Consider the following 23,047-nt stretch of genomic DNA (forward strand, 5'->3'; position numbering starts at 1 on the left):
GCTTTTCTGTGATACAGCTGCCTTGGAAGCATCCATGCCCCTGTTATTAACCCTAATAAACTCATTGGTTCACTAAGCTAGGCTTGGACAGACTTGTTTCTTTGGTGTGTTGTTGGTTCAGTCTTTCCTGAAAAGCAGAGGCAACATCTGCTTCATCATTATTAGAGTGGGTCGGAGGGGAAACAGGAAGCAGAGATTGTGGAAGCGACAGGAGAATCAGAAGGAAAGGTGACATCATCCACCACCACCACCACCACCACCACCACCACCACCACGACCATCACTATCATTAAAGCAGCCACAGTGACAGGACAGCTGAAGAGTTCCAAAGAGAGTAGGAGTAGGAGCAGAGGTCTTAAAGACAGCTGAGGCTGTGAAGAGTTGAAGGCTACAAACTGCCTCTGTTGCTGGGTAAATTCCAACAAACAAACAAAAAACCCACAAAGCTAGGGGCAAAGGGTTTAAGATGCCTCAGGTCTGACAGCTGTCACACTAAGGGTGTCCATGGAAGGGCTCTATAGACATCTGTCTCCAGGCACACAATTTGCTAAGTGAATAATGTGTTCTATTTTCCATTGAAGAGCATTGGCCTGGAGAGAGAAGGTCAAGGAAGGGACCATTGCAACCTGGAGGGTAAGGGTCTAAGGAAGCATGGGGACAGATAAGGGAAATGACTGGAGTGGCATCTGTGGTCATCAGCTCAGTGGAGCATCTAGACAGGACTTTGGGTGAGACCTGGAGCAGCAAGGACAGAAGGGAGGAACCGGCGTCAGTCATTAGGGGTAGTGAGCGTGTAGGAGGGAATGGACAGGGGATTTAATGTTCTCAAGTGCACAGAGTTGAGAATGACCTGTCGATGGGTCCATGTCCATAAGGCATCCACAGGCCTTGGTCCAGCCTTGGGCTCACACAATCCTCGTTGGTTACTTACAGTGTTTTCTTCCTTGTACTATGATTTTTTTCCCCTAGCCATACCAAAAGGAACCAAAATAGGTAGCAGCACCCTCAGGACGTCTTCCTATACCTTGGGCGTGAACATGTATACCAGGCCATTGGTGGCTCCGTGGAGTGTAAGGCCCCGAATCAGGTAGATGATGAGCACAAAGTAGGGCATTGATGCAGTGAAATAGACCACCTGTGGGAACCCAGGAGCAGTGTCAGCCTCAGTTTGTAGGAAATAGCTATGCAACAGTATGCAAAAAGTTCACTCAAAATTACCAGTATATATCTTCATTGAAGATAATGTTTGTACAAAATGTTTAATTTAAAATACGTGAAATTAACTCAATAATACAAATGCTGTGAAATCTTAAAAAATGAGAGATAAAAGAAAACCTCATTCAAGGGAAGATTTTTTTTTTTTATGGAGTCTAACACTGCCCTACCAGAGAAGAGCACAGCTAACTTGGAGATAGAACACAGAATTTGCTCTGTCACCAGGAAGATGGCATAGTCTTTGAGTCAAATGTCTTAGGAGTTTGCCCACAGCTGATAACATCTGGAAAAAAGCACTTCTTTTACAGGGTCTGAAGGTTTTCAGGATAAAAATGTGGTCACTTTTATCAACTCTAATATAAAAGTAAATAAAGCCAGGAGGCTATGAAGAGGGGTTCTTAGATATGACTGCTTGATTGCCACTGTCACAAAAGATACAGAAACATAAAAGGCCCCTGAAACCTGCCAAGAAGGTCTGCCTAGAACTGTGTTCCATCTGGGATTGAGGCGCCCCTTGCTGTCAGTCCTGTACTCAAAGACATCTCAAAACGTCTTGCACAATCCTCCCCGTATTTGCCTTTAAAAATTTCCCCTTGGCCTCTGTGAATACATCCTCAGTCTCCTATGGCACCCATTCCTCCATGGCTCTCTGTAAATACCAAGGTTTATTATGGCACTGGGCTACTTTCCTTTCTGTGCTGTAATAAATCATTTTAAACAAAAGCAATTAAGAGGGGGTCAGTGGAGGAGGCAGTTATATTGCTGACACTTCTTGGTCATGGCGCATCACTGAAGAAAGTCAGGTGGTGCAGACCCGCGGGAGGACAGCTCCCAGATCTGCTCCAGGGCAACCAAGAGAAAGCCTCAGAGTGGCAGGGTGGGGAGGGACTTAGGATAGATTCTTATCTGAGGGTTGCCAGATTTTTCTATCTTGGGGGAAGACATGCTTTCTGCTGGTAACCTAAGGAAAAAGGAACAAGCACACACTTTCCTGCTGGTAACCTTCTCTTTACTTCAACTTAAATAATCTCTTTCTCTTGACAATCTCTCTTTGCGTATATACATCTCTCCCCTGCTCAGTTACATGTTTCTATATTCAGTTACATCTCTTTTCACATGGCTACACAGTTACATCTCTTCACATGGCTACACAGTTACATCTCTTCACATGGCTACACAGCTTTCTTTCACACACATTTCTCTTCTACATCTCTCTTCTGTGCAGCTTTTTTTTGCTACCTCCACACAGTTACAAATCTCCACGCAGTCATAGCTATGCAGCTGCTCTTTACACAGCTCTCTCTCAAACACTCTCACACATACTTCTACATCATTCATTCATTCTTTTTTTTTTTTGGTTTTTCAAGATAGGGTTTCTCTGTGTAGCTTTGGAGCCTATCCTGGCACTCGCTCTGGAGACCAGGCTGGCTTTGAACTCACAGAGATCGGCCTGCCTCTGCCTCCCGAGTGCTGGGATTAAAGGTGTGCGCCACCACCGCCCGGGCCCATTCATTCATTCTTTACTCACCCACTCTCATTCATTCCCTCACACCTCTCTCCCCCACAGCAGCCTTCTCCCAAATATCCTCACACTGCTTCCTCCTCTACACTGCCACTGTCCCTATCTTTCTCTCTTTGCATCACTGATGCTGCTCTTTTCACAGCCAAACTCTGGACAATTATGTTACATTTTCAGGGTTCTACCCATTCTCAAAACATAAGTCAAGCAGTTTCTCTTAGACTAAGGCTGTCACAATGGCCAGCCAGGGAGCAACCATGACCTTGCACACTAAGTTGGTGAGGGTTCCCAGACAGTAAACAATTGGCTGGACCTTGAGATTGGGGAGTACATGTAGACTAAAGTTGCTTCAAGCTCTGTCCTTGAATAAGTAAGACAACACCTAGGAAAATGACCTCATATATTTGTCTCCAGGGGCAACTAGCCTGCTTTGAATCTGCTCTGAAGTCTAAAGTCAACTGTCTTGTGTAAAAGGCTGTCTTTGTGAATGAGAGTCCTATGTCAGTCTGAGTAATGTAAAACATCCTAGTTTTATTTTTAGGCATCAGAATTATACAGCTTAAGCATCATCTTCCTGATTATCCACAGTTATATGCATGCCCCATAAGTGTAAAACACACCACCAAAGGGCTAAGGAAAGAACCCCATAGCTGTTCTTATTAGGGACGAAAGCAGTGGTACTTGAGAACACTACAGACAGGAACAACCAGTTGCCCAGTCAATAACCCCATAGCTTTAGCTGGGTGTTGGTGGTGCCAGGATAGGCTCCCAAGCTACACAGAGAAACCCTGTCTTGAAAAACAAAAAACAAACAAACAAAAAACCATAGCTTTGCCAAGTGGGGCTCCACAAATGGGTTGACTTGTTGAAAATTAGTAATCACTGCTGTACATTCCCATGGTCCTCTGCAGTCAGGACAGAAACACAAGAAGGAATTTGAAGCAGAAGTCAATAAGAAATACTTTTGCTGGTTTGTTCACAGGATCATACTTAGCTATCTTTCTTATATAGTGTAGGACCACCTGCAGAGGGCTGGGCCCCCTTTCATCAATTAATAAGTCAATCATCAGCTTATTTACATTATGTTATATAAATTAGAGAGTTTGGACACTAGCATGTTTATAAAGTAATGATAAAATATTCAAGTGAATAAACTTGATTCAAAACAAACATAATAATAATCAAGGAAATCCCCTACAGACATGCCCATAGGCCAATCTGATCTTGTCCACCTCTCAACTATGACTCCCTTCTTAGGTGTCTCTGGGCCATGTCAAGTTGACAGTTAAAGTTAACTATAGCAAGCACTTCTCTCTCCATGGCTCTCTGTGAAAACTTGCAAAGCTCACTAGGACACCTGTAACGATAAATCTTTCTGCCAACCGCCTGCACATGGGCAGCCAAAATAATACACAGAATCTTATAGTAGTTTACAATGCTGCTGGCCAATTGACTAGGATTTCTTATATGCCAGCTCAGTCTTAATTATCATAAATCTATATATTTTATAAGACTTATCGAGGACACCTTCCACTGGCGTCCTCTTCTGGGGATCTCATGGTGGCTCCAGAGCAGAGAACAGGAGGAAGAGGAAGAGCAAGAGCGTGATTTCCTGCTTATATTCTGAGTCAGCCTGCTATGTCACTTCCTGCCTAGATCTCTACTACATTTCCCAGAATCCTCCTTGATGCTAGTCCCACCTATCTTGCTTTCCTATTGGCCAACAGTACTTTATATATCAACCAATAAGACAAACATATACACAGAAAGACCTCCCCCATCAGACACCCATCTGACCATGTCCAAATCCACCCAGACACAGTGGTATCATGTTCCCCAGCCTACCTTGCCAGTCGATTCAGTGCCCCGGAGTATGCACAGGTAGACAATAAGCCAGGCCAGGGTGAGGCACAGGGCTGGCTCCCACTGCACTCCTCCATCCCCCTGGATGGATGGTGAAATGTTGAGTGTTTTCCTGTACCAGAAGTACTGTGTTGATGAAGCCTTTTCACACTCTTCATTGTAGCCTGTGTGATTACCATTCAGTGGGCAGACAGACCATGGCAGGGGATCCTTTGGAATGAAGTAAGAATCAACAGAGAGATAAGGGGAAGGTCAATGGCTTGGTGGGATGATGGGATAAAGCCTTGGCAGAGAGATCTTGGAAGAGAAGAGAGCTGGTCACCCTAGGGCAAACGGCTGCAGCCTTGAGGCTGACAAGGACTTGGGTCTTCAGGGCATGGAGGATGACTGGATTGGTTTGGATGTTGAGGACTCCCCAAAGATCCACACCTAGAGGTTGTGTTCCCTTGGATGAGAAGGTGCTGTAGCTCTTTAGGAGGTGGGCCAAGTAAAAAGTCATTGGGGTGTGCTTTCTAAGAAGCTAAGGGGAACCCTGTCATTTACTTTCTATTCTGGTGTCATTGTGGCTGTTTCCTCCTATATTTATTTAGGACATGTTGTTCTGATAAACTTCATCTTTACTAGAGGCCAAGCTGTGAATTAATAATTTTTTCCTCTTTAGTGTCTAGGATATTTTGATCCAGTAAAGCTGACTAATAATATTTGCTTCTTATTATAATCCTGAATGTGGTTTTTGAGGACTACTGCATTCTTTTATGGGTCTAGAAGACTCTGTTACTAGTGTCTGGACAATGACCAGACCAGCTACAACAAGAGAATACTGACCTAGCCTCACTACAGCAGCCAAACCAGGAGCTTAAACTCCAAGCTTTTGCACTACTGTTAAGAACACTGGCTGTCTTCTAGAGGACCTAGGTTCAATTCCCAGCACTCACATGGCACTAATAATGATTTGTAACTCCAGTTCCAGGAGACCTGATGCCATTTTCTGACCTCCACAGGCACTTTACTATGGTAGTACACATATATACATGCAGAAGAAAAACACCCATAGGCAAAAAAATTGTTTTCGGTTTTTCAAGACAGGGTTTCTCTGTATAGCTTTAGAGCCTTTCCTGGAACTTGCTCTGTAGATCAGGGTAGCCTCAGAAATCCAAATGCCTCTGCCTCCTGAGTGTTGGAATTAAAGGTATGTAGCACCACTGCTCAGCCAGACCAAAAAAAAATTTAACTAAAAAAAAAAAAAAAAAGACTTGTCAGTGACTCATGGATTCTCCTCCCTCCCTTCAACTTAGAACAAGTCAAAGAAAGCAACAGTTGATCAGCTCACTTCCAACTGCACCAAGCCAACTCATCATTAGGACACACTTAAGACAGTCTTTCATCCCATGGATATGGAACAAGGAGGAGGTGAGTCTAGTGCCTTGAAGCTTCTGAGGCCCTCAAGCCAGAGACCTTGGCACTAGTGACTTCCTTTAAGCAGTAATCAGCAGTACTCGAGCTTGGCAGTTAAGACTCCTTGACCCTGTAAAGGGGAGAGGTGAAACCCTCTTCTGCTTTTGGTGGTTTTAGCTGGGTTCTTTGACACTTAGAAACAAATTAACTTAAATGATGTCTGTCAATGATCATAACCCAAGGCCAACTGCTCCCAGAGGTACTAAAGGTGACTGAGGGAAAGACATAAATCTGGTCAGAGCTGTGGGTGTTGTGGGAGTAAGCCTGCTCTAAGATAAGTGCCTTGTTGCCCAGGTCTGGGTTCTAGGAAGTCAGATTTATAGGACAAAAATATTTCACTGATAGAAACAGTCTGAGCAACCTCTTGTCTTCATGGCCACATTTCACAGGACACAGCTCAGGACCCAGTGGCATTATCTAGTGGGCCAAGGCTACTCTACATAACATCAGGAACCAGGGAACTCATCCCACAAGACACTGGCTCCAAGCAGGCCTTGCTAGTGGATGTGAGAGCTGTTTTGCAGCTCTGACCTGGATGTTCCCACAGACAGCTACCAAATGCCCCACCTCCTTTGTTTCAGAGCAGTTTCTCTCCCCTGAGTGTGGAACATCAGAATCAGAAGTCCAATGAATTAAAGTATGACTCTCCTTCAGGCTCTCTTTAGGTTATAACCCACAAACTTCCCCATTCCTCCTGGAGGGGAGGCCTGCATCCTCTCCCCTTATTGTTGCTGGTATGACTAGGCCTCTGCTTACCTGGAAGGAGTGGAAGAGGTACCAGAGAGACCAGGTGTTGATGACATTATAATACACAGAGACCAAGAAGGAGACCACCAAGCTAGCAATGCCTGAGAGGAATAAGAAGGTCATGCTGAAAATCAGGTGTGGTAGCCCAACCTATAAGCAACCCTAGGACAGACATGATGGGACCACCCAGGACAGGAACACTTCCCCTCCATGGTTTTTCTAACGATGGCTTCACATTTGTGACCTGTTTCTTCTTCCCCCACCTTCTCATACATTTTTTTTAATATCTAAGCTAGGTCCTGGGCTCCATGCTTGATGTGTGTGTTAGCCAGTGTTCTATTGCTGTAAAAAAGAGATCCTGACCATGGCAACTCTTATAAAAGAAAGCATTTAACTGTGGCCTGCATACAGTTTCAGAGTTTTAGTCCATTATTGTCATGGAAGCAGGGTGGCACACAGGCAGACATGGTAGCTGAGAATTTTACTCTGGATCCGGAGGCAACAGGAAGAGAGAGACGCTGTGACTGGCTTAGGCTTTCAAAACTCTAAAGCCTACCCCCAGTGACACACTTCCTCCCACAAGGCCATACCTCCTGATTCTTTCCAATAGTGTCCCCTATGAACCTAGGGGGGCCTTTTTCATTCAAACCACCACATGTCTTTGATACTCCCATTTCACAGAACAGAAAACTAAGGTGAAGACCACCCAGAAGAACCAGGATATAAATCTCATCAGAAAAGTGTCACCCATGTGCCTGATATGATAATTATTCCCTTTAGACCAGGCCACTGGGGCCAAACTCATCACTCTGTTATCAGGAGGGCTGGAGAACGGCAGAGGTATGAAGTGTGGGGACCAGTCCCACTACCTTCGACTTGTGAAGGGCCTAAGACAGAACTGTGGATGGGGGGTGACACCAAGTTGCCCTGGAGTGGTCTGACAGTGGCCTTTAGGAACACTGTCCCTAGCTCTTGCCATCCCACATGTACTCAGGTGCTGGTGGCCATGTCAGAGGAGCAGCAGGTGGCACTTGAATTCAGGAGGTCCGCCCACCAGAATGCAAGGCCTCGAGGGCTTTGGTTCCAGAATGTCTCTTGCTACTGCTGTGTCTTTATATGTTTGGGGCTGCCATTTTTTTCTGGTATGTGGCATGGTGTGGTTGGGTGTGGGGGGATCCATACTGTCTTTAATGTAGTGTAATTATCTCATGGAAATATTCCATTCTACTGGGCATTTTTACCTGTGGGTTATTATGAAGAGGATTTCTTCCTATGGTGTACTGTTTAACTGGAGTAATGATTTTATACAGTGTTAGTTTAAATAGAATTTTGATGATTAAGGATTTTTTAAACAAACATAGTAAGGGATTATGATAGAGATTGGTTTAGTGGGAAAATTAATATAGGTAAAGGTAGGATATGTGTTGTCCCGCCCCTGATACAGCAGAGGTTGTAGAGGATAGAAAAATAAGAACAAGGAAGGGTCACACAGCTAGAACTTAGGAGTTTCTCTTGAGGAGCCACATAGACTGTGACTTAGGTTAATGATTAAAGAAAACAATTGAGTCCCAGAAGCTAGGCTAACTCAAGTTCTTTCAATCTTGCTGTTGGGAGATGTATTCATGGGTTTCAGTGTGCATCATAGCTAAAACAAAGCTTTAAATAATGACTTAAGGTTAGGTTAAGGTGCTTTTGTTAAAGTTTAGAAAGACACACTTTTGATAGTTAAGTTGAGGGACTCACTGAGGTTAGGGAAGAAAAGCAATGGCAGCCTGGCTAATACTGGTTTTTCATACCTTTCTTGTTAGGATGGGTTGGTGATCAAAGGTGATAATTAATTCCTTGTACCCATTTCTGCCCTCAGCTTCCTGATATAAAAAACTGTGATGAGTGGGTATGCACCCTACAGACTTAAAGTAGAGCTGACTGATTCTTTTTCAAATACAAAAGTTTAGATTTGTGATTCTTTTAAATTTTTTAATAAGATTATCTTTTGAGATAAATAATAGAGTGATTGATCCTTTCTTTGTAACTGCAAAATACAGCCTGCCAGTAAAACAACTGAGAAAAATATGTTGCTTGCTTAGACTCTGTTAACAAGTTGCTTGGACATGAGTGTGTGTAGATTCTTAGGAATAATTGTTTTTCACCTGTAATATGTAAAATATTAATCATGTAAGGGTTATGGAAAACATATAATTTTTACTTGTATTCATTGTCATCATTCACTTAAAGAATAGAATGTAACCACATTGTAATTTTTATATTGCTTGAGAGATTCTGCTGGTGTATATAAACTGTAAGAGAAAAAAAATAAAGCCACAGAAGAAATGCTTCTGGATAGAGGTAAGAAAAGAAATGAGACCCCCCTCTCTCTCTGTCTCTCTCTCTCTGTCTCTCTCTCTCTCTGTCTCTCTCTCTGTCTCTCTCTCTCTGTCTCTCTCTCTCTCTGTCTCTCTCTCTCTCTGTCTCTCTCTCTCTCTGTCTCTCTCTCTCTCTGTCTCTCTCTTTCTCTGTCTCTCTCTTTCTCTGTCTCTCTCTTTCTCTGTCTCTCTCTTTCTCTGTCTCTCTCTTTCTCTGTCTCTCTCTTTCTCTGTCTCTCTCTTTCTCTGTGTCTCTCTTTCTCTGTGTCTCTCTCTGTCTCTCTCTGTCTCTCTCTCTGTCTCTCTCTCTGTCTCTCTCTCTGTCTCTCTCTCTGTCTCTCTCTCTGTCTCTCTCTCTGTCTCTCTCTCTGTCTCTCTCTCTGTCTCTCTCTCTGTCTCTCTCTCTGTCTCTCTCTCTGTCTCTCTCTCTCTGTCTCTCTCTCTGTCTCTCTCTCTGTCTCTCTCTCTGTCTCTCTCTCTCTGTCTCTCTCTCTGTCTCTCTCTCTGTCTCTCTCTCTGTCTCTCTCTCTGTCTCTCTCTGTCTCTCTCTGTCTCTCTCTGTCTCTCTCTGTCTCTGTCTCTCTCTGTGTGTATGTGTCTCTCTGTGTGTGTGTGAGAGAGAGAGACAGAGAGAGGCAGAGAGAGAGACAGAGAGTCTCTCTCTATGTCTCTCTGTGTGTGTCTCTCTCTTGTGTCTCTCTCTCTGTGTGTCTCTCTCTGTGTGTCTCTCTCTGTGTGTGTCTCTCTCTGTGTGTGTGTCTCTCTGTGTGTGTGTCTCTCTCTCTGTGTCTCTCTCTCTGTGTCTCTCTCTCTGTGTCTCTCTCTCTGTGTCTCTCTCTCTGTGTCTCTCTCTCTGTCTCTCTCTGTCTCTCTCTGTCTCTCTCTGTCTCTCTCTGTCTCTCTCTGTCTCTCTCTGTCTCTCTCTGTCTCTCTCTGTCTCTCTCTGTCTCTCTCTCTCTCTCTCTGTATGTGTGTGTGTCTGTTTCCCTTTTCTGCTGGCTCCAAAGAGTTAAGTTTTGCCCTGCTTATCAACTCTAGAGAATTAAGTTTTACTCCCTGAGATGGAAAAGTCAAATTGAGTGATTAGTCCGCCAACTGTGTAGCTCCTCTTCAGTCCCTGTGCTGCTGAAAACTAGTCCCCACAGCAGTGCTCAGGTCTGTTTTTAAGCTGCTGACCTGGGTCTTGGTGGGATTATAGTGGAGTCTCCACCACCACAGGGAGATCTGGGAGTTAAGAGCAGTGTCAGTCCTCCTTAGGGACTCTGCGGCTTCCTTTCTCATTATCAGAGCTGACCCTTCCTTGCTCCTGAACAATCGCTCCCCTTGTGGGTTGGGAAGTTACCCAGAATTACTGTGGTCATTCATGGCCCTGGATGCTGGGCGTTTACAGAGGAGGTGAACCATGTCTTGGAGATATCAGAGGGTAGCAAGTGGAGGTCACTTTGAAAAGCTATGGTGGGAAACAAAGCCACCTAGTATGCATAGATATCTTGGCTTTCAAACTCTGGCAACATTTATGATGTGCGAAAGCCCCTAAGTGGTGTGGTGAAGATGAGACGACCTCACACACTTGCATGCCATGGTCAGCATCAGGCACACGTTAAGCAGGGGGCAGTTGTGTACATCCCCAGAGGGTAGGTGGCTGGGACTGAATGAATGCTTCTGTGCCAGGAGGCTATGACCAGCCATTCACAGAATGTCAAGCTGAGGTCCAGAGTGGTGATGCCCTGAGGTGGGAGTTTCCCTGGGGGGTGGGGCTACACATGAGGTGACGAATCCAGGGCCCTCTCTGCCCAAGTTCCATGGTAGCCCTCCCTGGACTGTCAGTTCACCCAGTTCACCCAGGTCCTGCTCATGGACAGCCACCTGCACACCTGTAATGCCCAGGAACACACAAGTCTCTGTCAGAGGCACTGAAAAGGATCTCACATACCGACACCACTGAGGTAGGGGCTGATGGTCCTCCAGGCACCGATGCTGCCCTGACGCATGCGTTGCCCCACGGCCAGCTCCAGGTACAAGAGTGGCATCCCCTCTACAATGAGCATGATGACATAGGGGACCAGGAAGCTCCCTGTGGGAGGCCAGAGCTGAGCATCAGGTCAGTGTGGAGAGATGGGTTTACCCTGCCTTGCCTCTATGCGACTGTGCTTCTTTCCCCTGCCTTTCCCCAACCAGTCCCTCCTTCCACTCCATCCTTCTACCCTCAGACCTTTCAAAAATCTATTTTTTGCCTTAGTTTCTTCTACCTTTCATGTCCATCCCTCTGTCACCCTGTTTGGAGCCAAAGATCTCAGGGCTTGGCATGAGATCCTAGGCCATGCTTGGCCGGCCACATAGTTAACCTTCACATAGCAGCTCCTTAGAACCTCAGCTCAAGAAAAGAAACAACTTGACACAGTTCTCCACCCACAGGCCCAGTCACCTAGGCAACCCTTCCTGGACCTCTTACTCATGAACTCTTTACCCTGCCAAACATCCTCTTTGTGGCTTCCTAATATCCTGCCTACACTAACACCGGGTGCACAAACAACCCATTCTACCCCTCCCCATATCCTGCTCCACTGACTATATAAGCTAGCCTGAGGAAAGTAAAGTTTGCCACTTGATCAGAATCCTGTCTTATGGTTGTTCTTTCTGCGTCTCTTGTCTCCATTCCCTATCCCTGACTCTCTTGCCCCAGGTTGATGACCTGCGGGTTGGGACATCACACCTCTCACTATCTATCTTCAATTCATGCTACCAGTCCAAACTTTCATCAATTCACCCATCCATGTCTCTCCATCCATCCATCCATTCATCTGTTCACCTATCCATAGATGGCATGCAGCCATCTCTGTTGTTTAAATCTTTGAATACTTCTGTCCTGAGAGGCAAACTGCCACTGGCCTCAGCTCCTTGAGTATCATTCTCCATGACTCTGCTGGCCCAGCTTCTGCCAGTGAAGCTTCTACCCTCTTTTTAAAAAAAATTGTGTTGAGGAGGTCAGAGGGACAACTTTGGGAAGTTGGTTTTCTCCTTCTACCTTTATGTGGGTTCTGGAGATCGAACTCAGGTCACCAGGCTTGTGGTAAGTACCTTTATCCACTGGGTCATCTCACTAACCTCTGTCTTCTCTTGCAGAACTTAAGGGCTGGTGAAAGGCTAGTCCACCAAGTTGCTAAGTAATTTAAACTTCACTCCTGAGTGCTTCTGTCTGTCTTCTTACAACTCTGGTGGAGTCTATGTGATGTGGTGTCTGAAACAGACCTTTTCTAAGCTCTGGCCACACCTGGTCTGTGAGTGGAAAAATCAGCTAACCTGCTTCCTGCCCTAAAGAGTTCACCTAGCTAGAGGGATTTTGGATGCTTTACAATTGCCTGGATTATAGAATGTTCCTTCAGGCCTGATGTTTTCAGAGTTCCTAGTAGCTTAGCTAATACAGGGGTGGGTAAACTAGTTGGGTTTCCCAGTACACAAAGCTTCATACCACATTGTCCTTTTAAAGGGATCTCTCTGTGCATGTCTGTTTTGAACGAGCATCTTCAGTCTAAAATTTCATTTTGGTAACAGTGACTTTAAAAAGAAAAACCTTCAAATCCATAAATGCCTAAGAATCAGTCTGTGAATGGAACTGTAAACACCTTGCCACTGCTAGACAAATGTAGAGAGTCAGGCAGGCATACAAGGCTGCCCACCAAGTCTGCTGCATGGAGGCATGACCCAAGACTACTTTGGAATTTTCTCTTATCCATTCCATTTCATGGCTCCTTGTCTGGGACCTGGGAAACTTCAACAGAAAAGGGCATACAAAAGCAAAAAGCCTGACAAACAGTAGCAGGGATTGAGGGTGGCTTGTAGAGGAAACTGGCTCCTTGGCATTAAGGAAAACAGAAGCATAGGCATACACAAACCCTAATAGTCATAAAATACCTCCATGGTACACAGGAGCTGCCTGTGTAGCAGGGGTATTGATGGTCATCTATGGAACCATAGACCAAGAACTGAACTTCCGTGAGGAAGACCCAATTGCAAAGAAAGGGAAAGTAATAGCTTCAGATTGGGTGGGGCCCTATGACCAGTAGTCTTCTTGACTTGTGTATTTTATAGGGCCCCTGGATCCTTGCCTTTTTTCTATTTTGATACCTGCCCTCATACCTTCCTGGGATTCCTCCCTGAATGTTTTCTGGGAACAAGAGGCTGCCAATTTAGGAAGCCAGCTTTCACTCCCCTTTGTGTACCTATGTTCCTCTTACTCTCCTTCAGTACTCCACTCATCCCACCTGCTGTCAGGGGAAGGGCTATGACAGCTCTGGCTGCTTCTTGTTGAGATGGGCAGAGTCTGGGCTGGTGCTAGTCTGAGAGAGGGAAACTTTTACAAGACAGGCTCTTGGGACCTCTCCAGTGGGCTGCTGCCCAAGCATAGCCCAAGGTCCTCCACTGGGTCCATTCGGAGCTCCAGTTGCACCTTTCAAGAGACCTCATATTATTCCCTTTGGCATGGCTAAACTTTATTGAGGAATTGATTACATATGGAATCAACTAAAGCCCAAAGAACTGGACACAGCTGTGGGGAATTTTCCTGATTGGCTCATTTGAGGTGGGAAGATTCACCCTAAGTCAAGGCCATACCTTGTGGTTTTGGAGGTTTACATAAAAGTTTAAGGAAGGATATTCTGATGATGAGGCATTCCTTGGCTGGCATTAGAACCTACTTCTTTGGGTTTTAACAGACTGAAACACCTAGACTTGTGGACAGAACAACTACAGGATTTTTTTTTTTTTTTTGGCTGGGAGATAGCTATTGCTAGGCTATCTGATCACAACCTACAAGCTACTATAATAATACTATCATTTCTGACTCTCTGGGGAACTGACTAATAAAGCCTTATAGCTAGGAAGTTGAGGTGGGAATCAGATCCCCGAGGGAGTATCCCTGCAGATGCACAACAGAATAACAGGCAAAACCCAAAAGCTCTGATTATATATACATTTTCTTATGCCAGTCCTTGTAACTGCCATGGAGAGTAGACCAGTAACTCCATTTCTTTAAGCATAGCTTCGACATCGGTGTATTGAACTGTGGCCTTTTGTATACCTTATATAATTTGTCAGACCTTTGTAACATGATTAAGCCTTCTTGAATTCTTTTCCATTCTAGAGTATACAGCCATCTTAGGAGACATAGATATCATCAGATCAACAGTCACCAAGCCTCGGTGTGACAATCTTACAAGCAGGCCCAGCTGATGTCATGAAGGGGGCAGGGTTTTGACTTGGAAGATAGTTATGGTATAACACCACCTTGATAAAGAATATTGAATCCAACCTGCATCTATACTATTACCTGTATATAATTCTTTTAAATAATGGGGGTTGGTAAGTTCCCAGGTAAATCTTACAAAAAGCACAAGACAGGCTTCATACAGTACATAGTGATTTACCATGACCACACTTTTGTTTTTGAATGAGCATAAGTAGCTCAAATATCATGAAATAATGCATTTAATCTTTGATTATTGTTCTTTCTCCTTGTCACAGTGTCATATGGTTATCCTGACTAGGGAAATGGAGCTTTGGAGGATATTTTGAGGCAAACATGGTTGGGTTTGAAGTAGAAGGGCTGAATTCCACCCTCCAGAACCAGTTTCTTACTGTGTTCAAATAGCACATGACAACTTACACAAAAGGCATTTGCTCATCTGTAAAACTGAACCCAGTGTCTTACACTGGACACGAAAGTTGCTGTTGGATCCAGTGACAACTGGCTGAACCCACAGTACCTGTCTTCCTTATAACCAGTAGAGAACTATCCAGGTGAGTCTCACTTACTGGGACATGCACTGGGAACAGAAATTGAAGAGGTTATCCTTATAGAGTTTTAAAATTTTATAAAGTTGTGGGTGAGTGGCAGTGAGCCCCCATAATAAAGGAGGAAGTTATCTGCCTTTCTAATGACCTACCTGAGACCCTCCCTATCTAGAATTGGGGTGATCAACTACTTGAAAGACTCCACCCACAGTCACTTTGCAGGTGCCTGCAAATGGAGGCAGACGACCTGGAAAACCCAAGAGCTTCTGTTTTTCTTTAGCCTCTGCCAAGGGGAAGGCTCTGTGAACATAGGTGGTCAACAGAGTTCTCCCACAACCTCCTGCAAGGGAAACATCCCATCTTGTTAATATACCTCCTGACCAAAACCAACAAAATAGTTTTTGTTTGTTTTAATGACTGATTCAGCTCACTGTTTGAAGAGGCAGCTGAATAGTGACTTTAGAAGAATCTAGGAAATCGTTTGTCTCATTTACAATGAGATGGAAAAAGCGAAGTCTTGGATCAGGATTGCCCGGTTTCTATCCACATTCCACCTTGATGGGCATCTCTCTCTCCCCCGTCTCTCTCTCTCCCCCATCTCTCTCTCTCCCCCATCTCTCTCTCTCCCCCATCTCTCTCTCTCTCCCCTGTCTCTCTCTCTCCCCCGTCTCTCTCTCCCCCGTCTCTCTCTCTCTCTCTCTCCCCCGTTCTCTCTCTCTCTCTCCCCGTCTCTCTCTCTCCCCGTCTCTCTCTCTCCCCCGTCTCTCCCTCTCTCTCTCTCTCTCTCTCTCTCTCTCTCTCCCCCGTCTCTCTCTCCCCCCGTCTCTCTCTACCCTCCATCTCTCACTCCCCCATCTCTCTCTCACACTCCCCTGTCTCTCTCTCTCTCACTCCACTGTCTCTCTCTCTCTCTGGTCTCTCTCTCTCTCCTTCACCCCCCTCTCTTCCCTCCCCCCTCACTTTTGGTTGAGACAGTTTTCTTTGTGTAGTCCTGGCTGTTCTGGAACTCTTTCTGTGGGCCAGGCTGGCCTCAAGCTCAGAGATCTATCTGCCTCTGCTTCCCAAATATTGGGATCATCCTGAGTGCTGGGACTAAAGGTGTGCACTACCGTGCCTGGCATATTATTTGCTCTTATAATTGGCTCTTTAATATCTTGTGATCTTAATGAATTCCTAATCTCATAAGGGCCTCCCCTCAAAACAACCTGAAGTAAACATTCCCTTTGGCCTATTTTCCTCCTTCACATTAATAATCTATAAGTAAATACCCTAAGTACTCAGAGCAAATAATTTACCGCATGTACCCATAAGAGACTATGAACTACTTTCCCTTGTTTGTCACACAACTAGAGAGTGAAAAAGAAAAGTATGGGTGCCCATAGCACAATGGGACAGCAACAAGAGCTGGCAACAAGGAGGGAAAAGATATTCTATATCAAATTGAGGAAAACCAGGATTGGAAATGCCAGACAGAAAGAGCATCATTATCCCAGAGAAGCCCTCATCTCCAGCCTCCCAACTCAGATAGGCTGATCCTTCTTTGCCTGTATCTGCCAATGGTAGCAGCTTGCTTAGCACCTGGCCCTGCCCTGCTGAAAATTCACACGAGCTTCCCAGGTCTGGTAACCTTAGTGCTAGAGGGTCAGAACTGGAACAACTTGAAGTCTCCTTTAGCTCCAAGGATTGATAGTTACTGTGCTGGGAATGGAAGCCTGGGCCTCGTGAATGTTTAAGATTTCAGCAGCCCTATCCACAGCCCCCAGCTAAGTGTTCTTCCCACTTTCTTCCCCACTCACCCACCCAACAGCTTGGAGGTGTCCACAGCCCAGTGTCTCTTGTAGGGCCAGCAGAGAGCTTTACTCATATACCAGGGACATGCATGGGAGGGTGAGCCTAAGGAAGGGGCGTGTGTATGGAGGGGCCATTTGTTCCACCACCCCAGCAGTAGCTATGTGAGTTCTGGGCAAAAGGCTAAAGACCCTTGGGGGTGCCAGCACCCAACAAAGATTTCCTGCACAGAAACAGAACTTGCCCTGCTAGCTCACTCACTGGCTCCATTGGAATTTCAGGTACTTCCCATTTTGAACTCAAAAGCAAGCTTGGTATCACTTTCTTTCCTCTACATTGGAAAGCTTCAGGACTAGTTCAGGTTTTGCCTATGCGCTAGAACAGCTCAAGAAAGAGAAAAAGCTGAGCAAAATTTCCCTACCCAAGTCAGCCTACCTCCAGGTGTTTACACCTAGCTATTCATAGCTCAAGAGCCCAGCATAGACTAATGAAGCAATCTAGGAGTGGGGAAATCTACCCCCTCCCACCCTTCCTTCTCTGGAAGGTATTTGGTTCCTTGGAATCCAATGTCTCTTGGTTTAGGAGCTGTGGCTTAATCCTCTACCCTAATTATCATATGGATAGCCAAATGAGATCAATCATCTCACACTGTCAGAAACCCTACTTTCCTTACTCCTGGTAGAGGTGGGAGCTATCTGGGCTTCTCACCGTGCTAGTTGTGGTTGGAGAGGGTTCCTTCACTTGAGGAGCCCTCAGAGTGCTGGGACAGTCAATAGATACTTCCAAGTCCTTCTCCACAATGTCAGGTATATGACCCTATGTAGAGGTTTTCTCAAATTAAGGATGAGAGACACCAAGAAATGTAATAGGTGCTGGCAGTCATCTAGGGGATCATGGAACTCGGTTCCCAGGGACAGAAAACCAAGCTGCAGGGAAAGGGAAAACAACAGCTTTATCCTTTTGGGATGGGAGTGGGACTAAGGCTGTCAGCCTTTGCTCCCTTGGGTATTTGATAGGGTTCCTGGGATCTTCCCTTTTCCCTTACTGTTACTGTTTAGATGTCCACCCGTGTTCCCCTCTCCCTACCTTCCTGCCATTTTTCCTTTCAATGTCTTCCAGGAACAGGAAACAGACATCTCAGAGCCAGCTTTGCAGAGGGGCACCCTGCTCTGAAAACGCTGGGTTTTTATCTTTAGCTTGATGTTGAAGGAGGCTGGGGTCTGTACGATTTATTCTTAGAGACACCTGGCAGCAGAAGCCATATTCCCGCAGCTGTTTGGAATTACACTCTAACACTCAAAGGTCATAAGGTAGTCTAATTTTAACCCAAAGTATCAAGCAGCAACTACAGATCTGGTATGGCCCATGTCAACTTGTCTCCGTGACAGCTTGCTTGCTTGTCTTCTGGCCTAGGACCAGAAGAAAACTCAAAGCTTGTATCAAGGTAGGAGTGTGGGCACCTTTTAGCTCTGCCTAGCAACCATTTTTATCACATCCTCATACCCCAACAATGTAATCCAAGCAAAAGAGCTCTGCAATCTTTTTGTCAAGAAAACAACAATACAACAACTGAATATAACAAACCTTAGTTGATATCACATTCTATACACAAAAAGGAAATAGATTATAGCTCCATATGCACAACCCAGAGGTTAGAACTTAGAGAAAGAACAGAGAAAACCTTTATGACTTCATGTTAGGAAAGATTTTTGGATAGCACAAAAGCACTATCCGTGGAAGCAAAGCCCAACCCCCCTTCTTTGCTGGATTGTGGGCCAGCTCTTTGGAGGTGACATCCAGCAGTCCTATAATTCACCCAGATTCCAGGCAGGTGGAAGTTTGGGACATGAAGCATCCAGTTGCTCAGACACGCTGCTCCCGCACTCACCTCCGCCGTACATCTGGCACAGGTAGGGGAAGCGCCACACGTTGCCCAGGCCCACGGCATAGGAGACGCAAGCCAGCAAGAACTGCAGGGGGTTGCCCCACTGAGGCCGCGCCTTCTCCACAACCCCAGGCTGGGCATATTCTGTTTGTCCCAGTCTTCCTGGGTGCTGACCAGGGCATTCAGGCCTTCCTCGGGACTGCAGCTCCTCATCCTCTGGCAGGGAGACCACATGTGCTGAACTTGATTCCATCTTCTGAGGCAACTCCCAGGGTAGAATGGGCGACTCCTGCCGTCTCTTCTGGATTCCAGGCCCCTGTTTTCTGCTGTTCTGTCTCTAGGACTCTGGGATCAGCTTTCTGCCCTGTCAGGCCCTGGTGTGGGTCTTCCCTGCTTGGCTGGTGCCTCCCTCTCTACCTCAACCTCACAGGTGGCCGGTTCACACCCTCCCACTGACCTTTGGCCACATTCTTTTCTCTGTGTCATGTCTCTCAAACTCCAGGATTTCTGGGATCCTCAGACTACTATTAAGGGTTACTGCAAAATATTTCACAAAGATATGATTGCATCTGCTGGAGGCTGATGGTGAACTGGACAGTGTTTAGCTACCAACTGCAGAAAAATTCTGATCTATGTGCTTGTCAATTTCTGTAATATAAACACTCCCACCATGGCACATCCTGAGCTACCAATACAGCTCAGTAAGTGCAACGGGGCACTGTCATTTGGGTCCCCCCCTGCACAAACAATGACACATGTAGCTTCAAGAGCATAACTGATAGCAAGGGATAGCAAGTGACCAGGAATGGTGAGTTTTGAGTATTGTGTCTGATTTATAATTTACACATCACTCAGACCTCAGTCATAACTCTATTTAAAAATCATCTCAACAAAGGGGATGAATCTCAGTTCTCTGGGATGTCCAGATTACCAGCACAGGTGATTCGGTCTGGCTTGACCCCACCTGAGTGTGCCCAGGAAGCCACTCTGGCTAATGCCTATGGGTGGGAACATCACTGTGCCTATCAGAAACAGGATACAAAAGACTATCAAGCTGTGTCACCAGAATTCTGGAGGAAGGAGAGAAAGGGGGCACAGCTCTAGCCAGAGTTCTATAGTTTTACCCTACAAACTAAGAAGGTTATACAATTTTCAATCATTTGCTCATCCTGGCCAGTCCACTGTTAATTAATCATCAGAGTTCCTAGTTTCCCTGTATGAGAAAGTCCAAACTCCTTAGCTCTGTTTGCTAAGACCTTGAGGGTTTTTTTTTTTTTTTTTTTTTTTTTTTTTTTTTTTTTTTTTTTGGTGTTGCAGTTCTTCCCTTTTAAAAAAAGAAAGATTTATTATTTTTTATTTTATCTGTGTATTTTGCCTTCATACAGGTGTGTATCCATATCATCTTTATCATATCTATCTATCTATCTATCTATCTATCTGGAACCAGGGCTATGGATGACTGTGAACCAGCATCTAGGTGATGGAAACTGGGCCCAGGTTCTCTGCAAGAACAGCCAGAGCTTTTAGCTGTTGAGTCATTGCTCTAACCTCCCCTTTTGAGATGGGGTATAGCCAAGTTGCTTGTTTAGGTTGGGTCTTCAATCTTCCTGCTTCAGCCTCTCAAGTAGGTGGGTTACAGGTGCATCTCACTCACCTGATTCTTATTGAATTCCGATTACAATTATTATATTATTTGAGATTTGTTTTGTGTCCTAAGATATGGTTTATTTGGGGTAAGTTCAGTGTGCTGATGAGAATGTATATTCTACAGCTTTTGTATGAATAATCTTTTGAAAATTATAATTGATCTTCTATCATTATCTTCCTTTCTCATTTTACAGGGTTTTGTTGTTTATTTTTTGAAACAGGTTCCTACTATGTAGCCTAGTCCTGGAATTATAGAGCTATCGTCTATTGCCTTATCCTCCCCAATAGCGGGAATTCGAGCACACACTGTCACCACAGGTGGTTCTTCTGTTTTTGATGTGAAGTCTGTTTGATATTATCTTTTCATTTTCTAAATTAGTCTGTTCACATATGAGGAGAAGTCTTATGTAGAGAGAGGCCTGCAACTGCAACCAGGAAATGAGGGAAAAGCACAACCATAGACAGTGCTTTGAGTTTATCCACAGTGACAACTGGTAAAAACCACATGTTTCTTCATCTGAGTCAAAGGTGGCTATATTTTACATCAAATGTACAAAGATGGAATGTCCCTTTTCTCTCCAGCCTACTGGTGTGAAAGTGGACAAATTCCATAATCACCAACCATTGTTGTGCCTAGAAATAGCAGAAAGGTTTGTCTGAGATATGACTAAGAACCAGCTCAAGAGAATCATTGAGAAACATCTGGTTCCACATGAGATCCAAAGAAATCAAGTTAAGCTATGCCACCATGAAGAAAGTGGCATTTGACTGTATGTGGAGAGCTCCCTGGCTGACCTGCTCAGCTTAGGGTCTTCTGACTACAACGGTGTGAAAGCAATCTGAAGGAGGACATTCTTTGGAGCTGTGGGGAACCCCATTGATCACATGGCCTCTGGGATGGTCATTTGACAGTGAACTACTGCTCTGAGTGTGATGGTCAGGAAGGTAGGTGTAACAAATGCATTTTCAATTTAGGGTGCTCTTCAGTTTACAGTCGGTTCAGCAGGATGTAATCACAATGTGGGTGGAAGAGTGTCAGATCCAAGAACCTGTAAGAATTCTGACTGCTGGGGCTGAGAGATGGTTCAGTGGGTAAGAGCACTGACTGCTCTTCCAGAGTACTTGAGTTCAAGTCCCAGCACCTACATGTTAGCTCAGAGCTGTCTGTAATTCCAGTTTCAGGGGACCTGACACCCATGACAAAACCTATATTGCACAAAATTCGAAAATCTAAAGGAAATGAACAATTTTCTGGATAGATATCACTTATCAAGTTCTGTTAAATCAAGAACAGATAAGCAATTTAAGCAGACCTATAATCCCTAATGAAATAGAAGCAGTCATCAAAAGTCTACCAATCAAAAAAAGCCCAGGGCCAGATGGTTTCACTGCAGAATTCTACCAGAAATTCAAACAAGAGCTAATACCAGTACTCCTCAAATTGTTCCACAATAGCAGCAGAAGGGACATTGTCAAACTCTTTCTATGAGGCTACAATTACCTTGGTACCCAAGCCACACAAAGACACAACAACAACAAAAAAGAGAATTACAGATCAATATCCCTCATGAACATTGATGCAAAAATATTCAACAAAATACTGGCAAATCAAATCCAAAAACACATCAGAGAAATTATCCACCATGATCAAGTTGGCTTCATCCCAGAATGCAGGGATGGTTCAACATCCATCAATGTAATCCACCATATAAACAAACTGAAAAAGAAAAACCACATGATCATCTCACTAGATGCTGAAAAAGCCTTTGACAAAATCCAACATCCCTTCATGATAAAGGTCTTGGAGAGATCAGGAATAACAGGAACATACCTAAACATGATAAAAGCAATATACAGCAAACCAACAGCCAACATCAAACTAAATGGAGAAAAACTCAAAGCGATTCCTCTAAAATCAGGAACAAGACAAGGCTGTCCACTCTCTCCATATCTCTTCAATATTGTCCTTGAAGTTCTAGCTAGAGCAATAAGACAACAAAAGGAGATCAAGGAGATACAAATCAGAAAGGAAGAAGTCAAACTTTCACTATTTGCAGATGATATGATAGTTTACGTAAGTGACCCAAAAAACTCTACCAGGGAACTCCTACAGCTGATAAACACCTTCAGCAAAGTGGCAGGATACAAGATTAACTCAAAAAAATCAGTAGCCCTGCTACATACAGATGATAAATGTGCTGAGAAAGAAGTCAGAGAAATATCACCCTTTACAATATCAACTAATAACATAAAATATCTTGGGGTAACACTAACCAAAAATGAGAAAGGCCTGTATAGTAAGAACTTTGAGTTTTTAAAGAAAGAAATTAAATAATATACAAGAAAATGGAAGGCTCTCCCATGTTCTTGGATAGGTAGGATCAACATAGTAAAAATGGCAATCTTGCCAAAAGCAATCTATAGATTCAATGCAATTCTCATCAAAATCCCAACACAATTCTTCACAGACCTTGAAAGAACAGTACTCAACTTCATATGGAAAAACAGAAAACCCAGGATAGCCAAAACAACCCTCTAAAATAAAGGAACTTCTGGAGGCATCACCATCCCTGACTTCAAGCTGTATTATAGAGCCATAGTCCTCAACTTGGTAATTGGCACAAAAATAGACAGATTGACCAATGGAATTGAATTGAAAACCCTGATATTAACCCACACACCTATGAACACCTGATTTTTGGCAAACAATCCAAATTTATACAATGGACAAAAGAAAGCATCTTCAACAAATGGTGTTGACATAACTGGATTCGG

At 44.5% G+C, this 23,047-nt stretch overlaps 1 protein-coding gene across 1 annotated transcript in view; it reads right to left on the bottom strand.

Annotated features, from left to right (window-relative positions):
- Positions 1–11,528, bottom strand: part of LOC100759829 (sodium- and chloride-dependent transporter XTRP3B) — a 29,045-nt gene extending 17,517 nt beyond the window's left edge. Inside the window, exons 1-5 of the mRNA XM_035444094.1 lie at positions 11,412–11,528; positions 11,096–11,236; positions 6,809–6,900; positions 4,580–4,807; positions 1,025–1,135 (exon numbers count right to left, since the gene is read on the bottom strand). Of these exons, the coding sequence (XP_035299985.1) occupies positions 1,025–1,135; positions 4,580–4,807; positions 6,809–6,900; positions 11,096–11,236; positions 11,412–11,469 (630 nt within the window). The 5' untranslated portion in view covers positions 11,470–11,528. The remainder of the gene's footprint in view (positions 1–1,024; positions 1,136–4,579; positions 4,808–6,808; positions 6,901–11,095; positions 11,237–11,411) is intronic.
- Positions 11,529–23,047: the final 11,519 nt, after the last annotated feature.

Source organism: Cricetulus griseus, chromosome 4 (genome assembly GCF_003668045.3).
Source record: "Cricetulus griseus strain 17A/GY chromosome 4, alternate assembly CriGri-PICRH-1.0, whole genome shotgun sequence".
Lineage (NCBI taxonomy): Eukaryota > Metazoa > Chordata > Mammalia > Rodentia > Cricetidae > Cricetulus > Cricetulus griseus.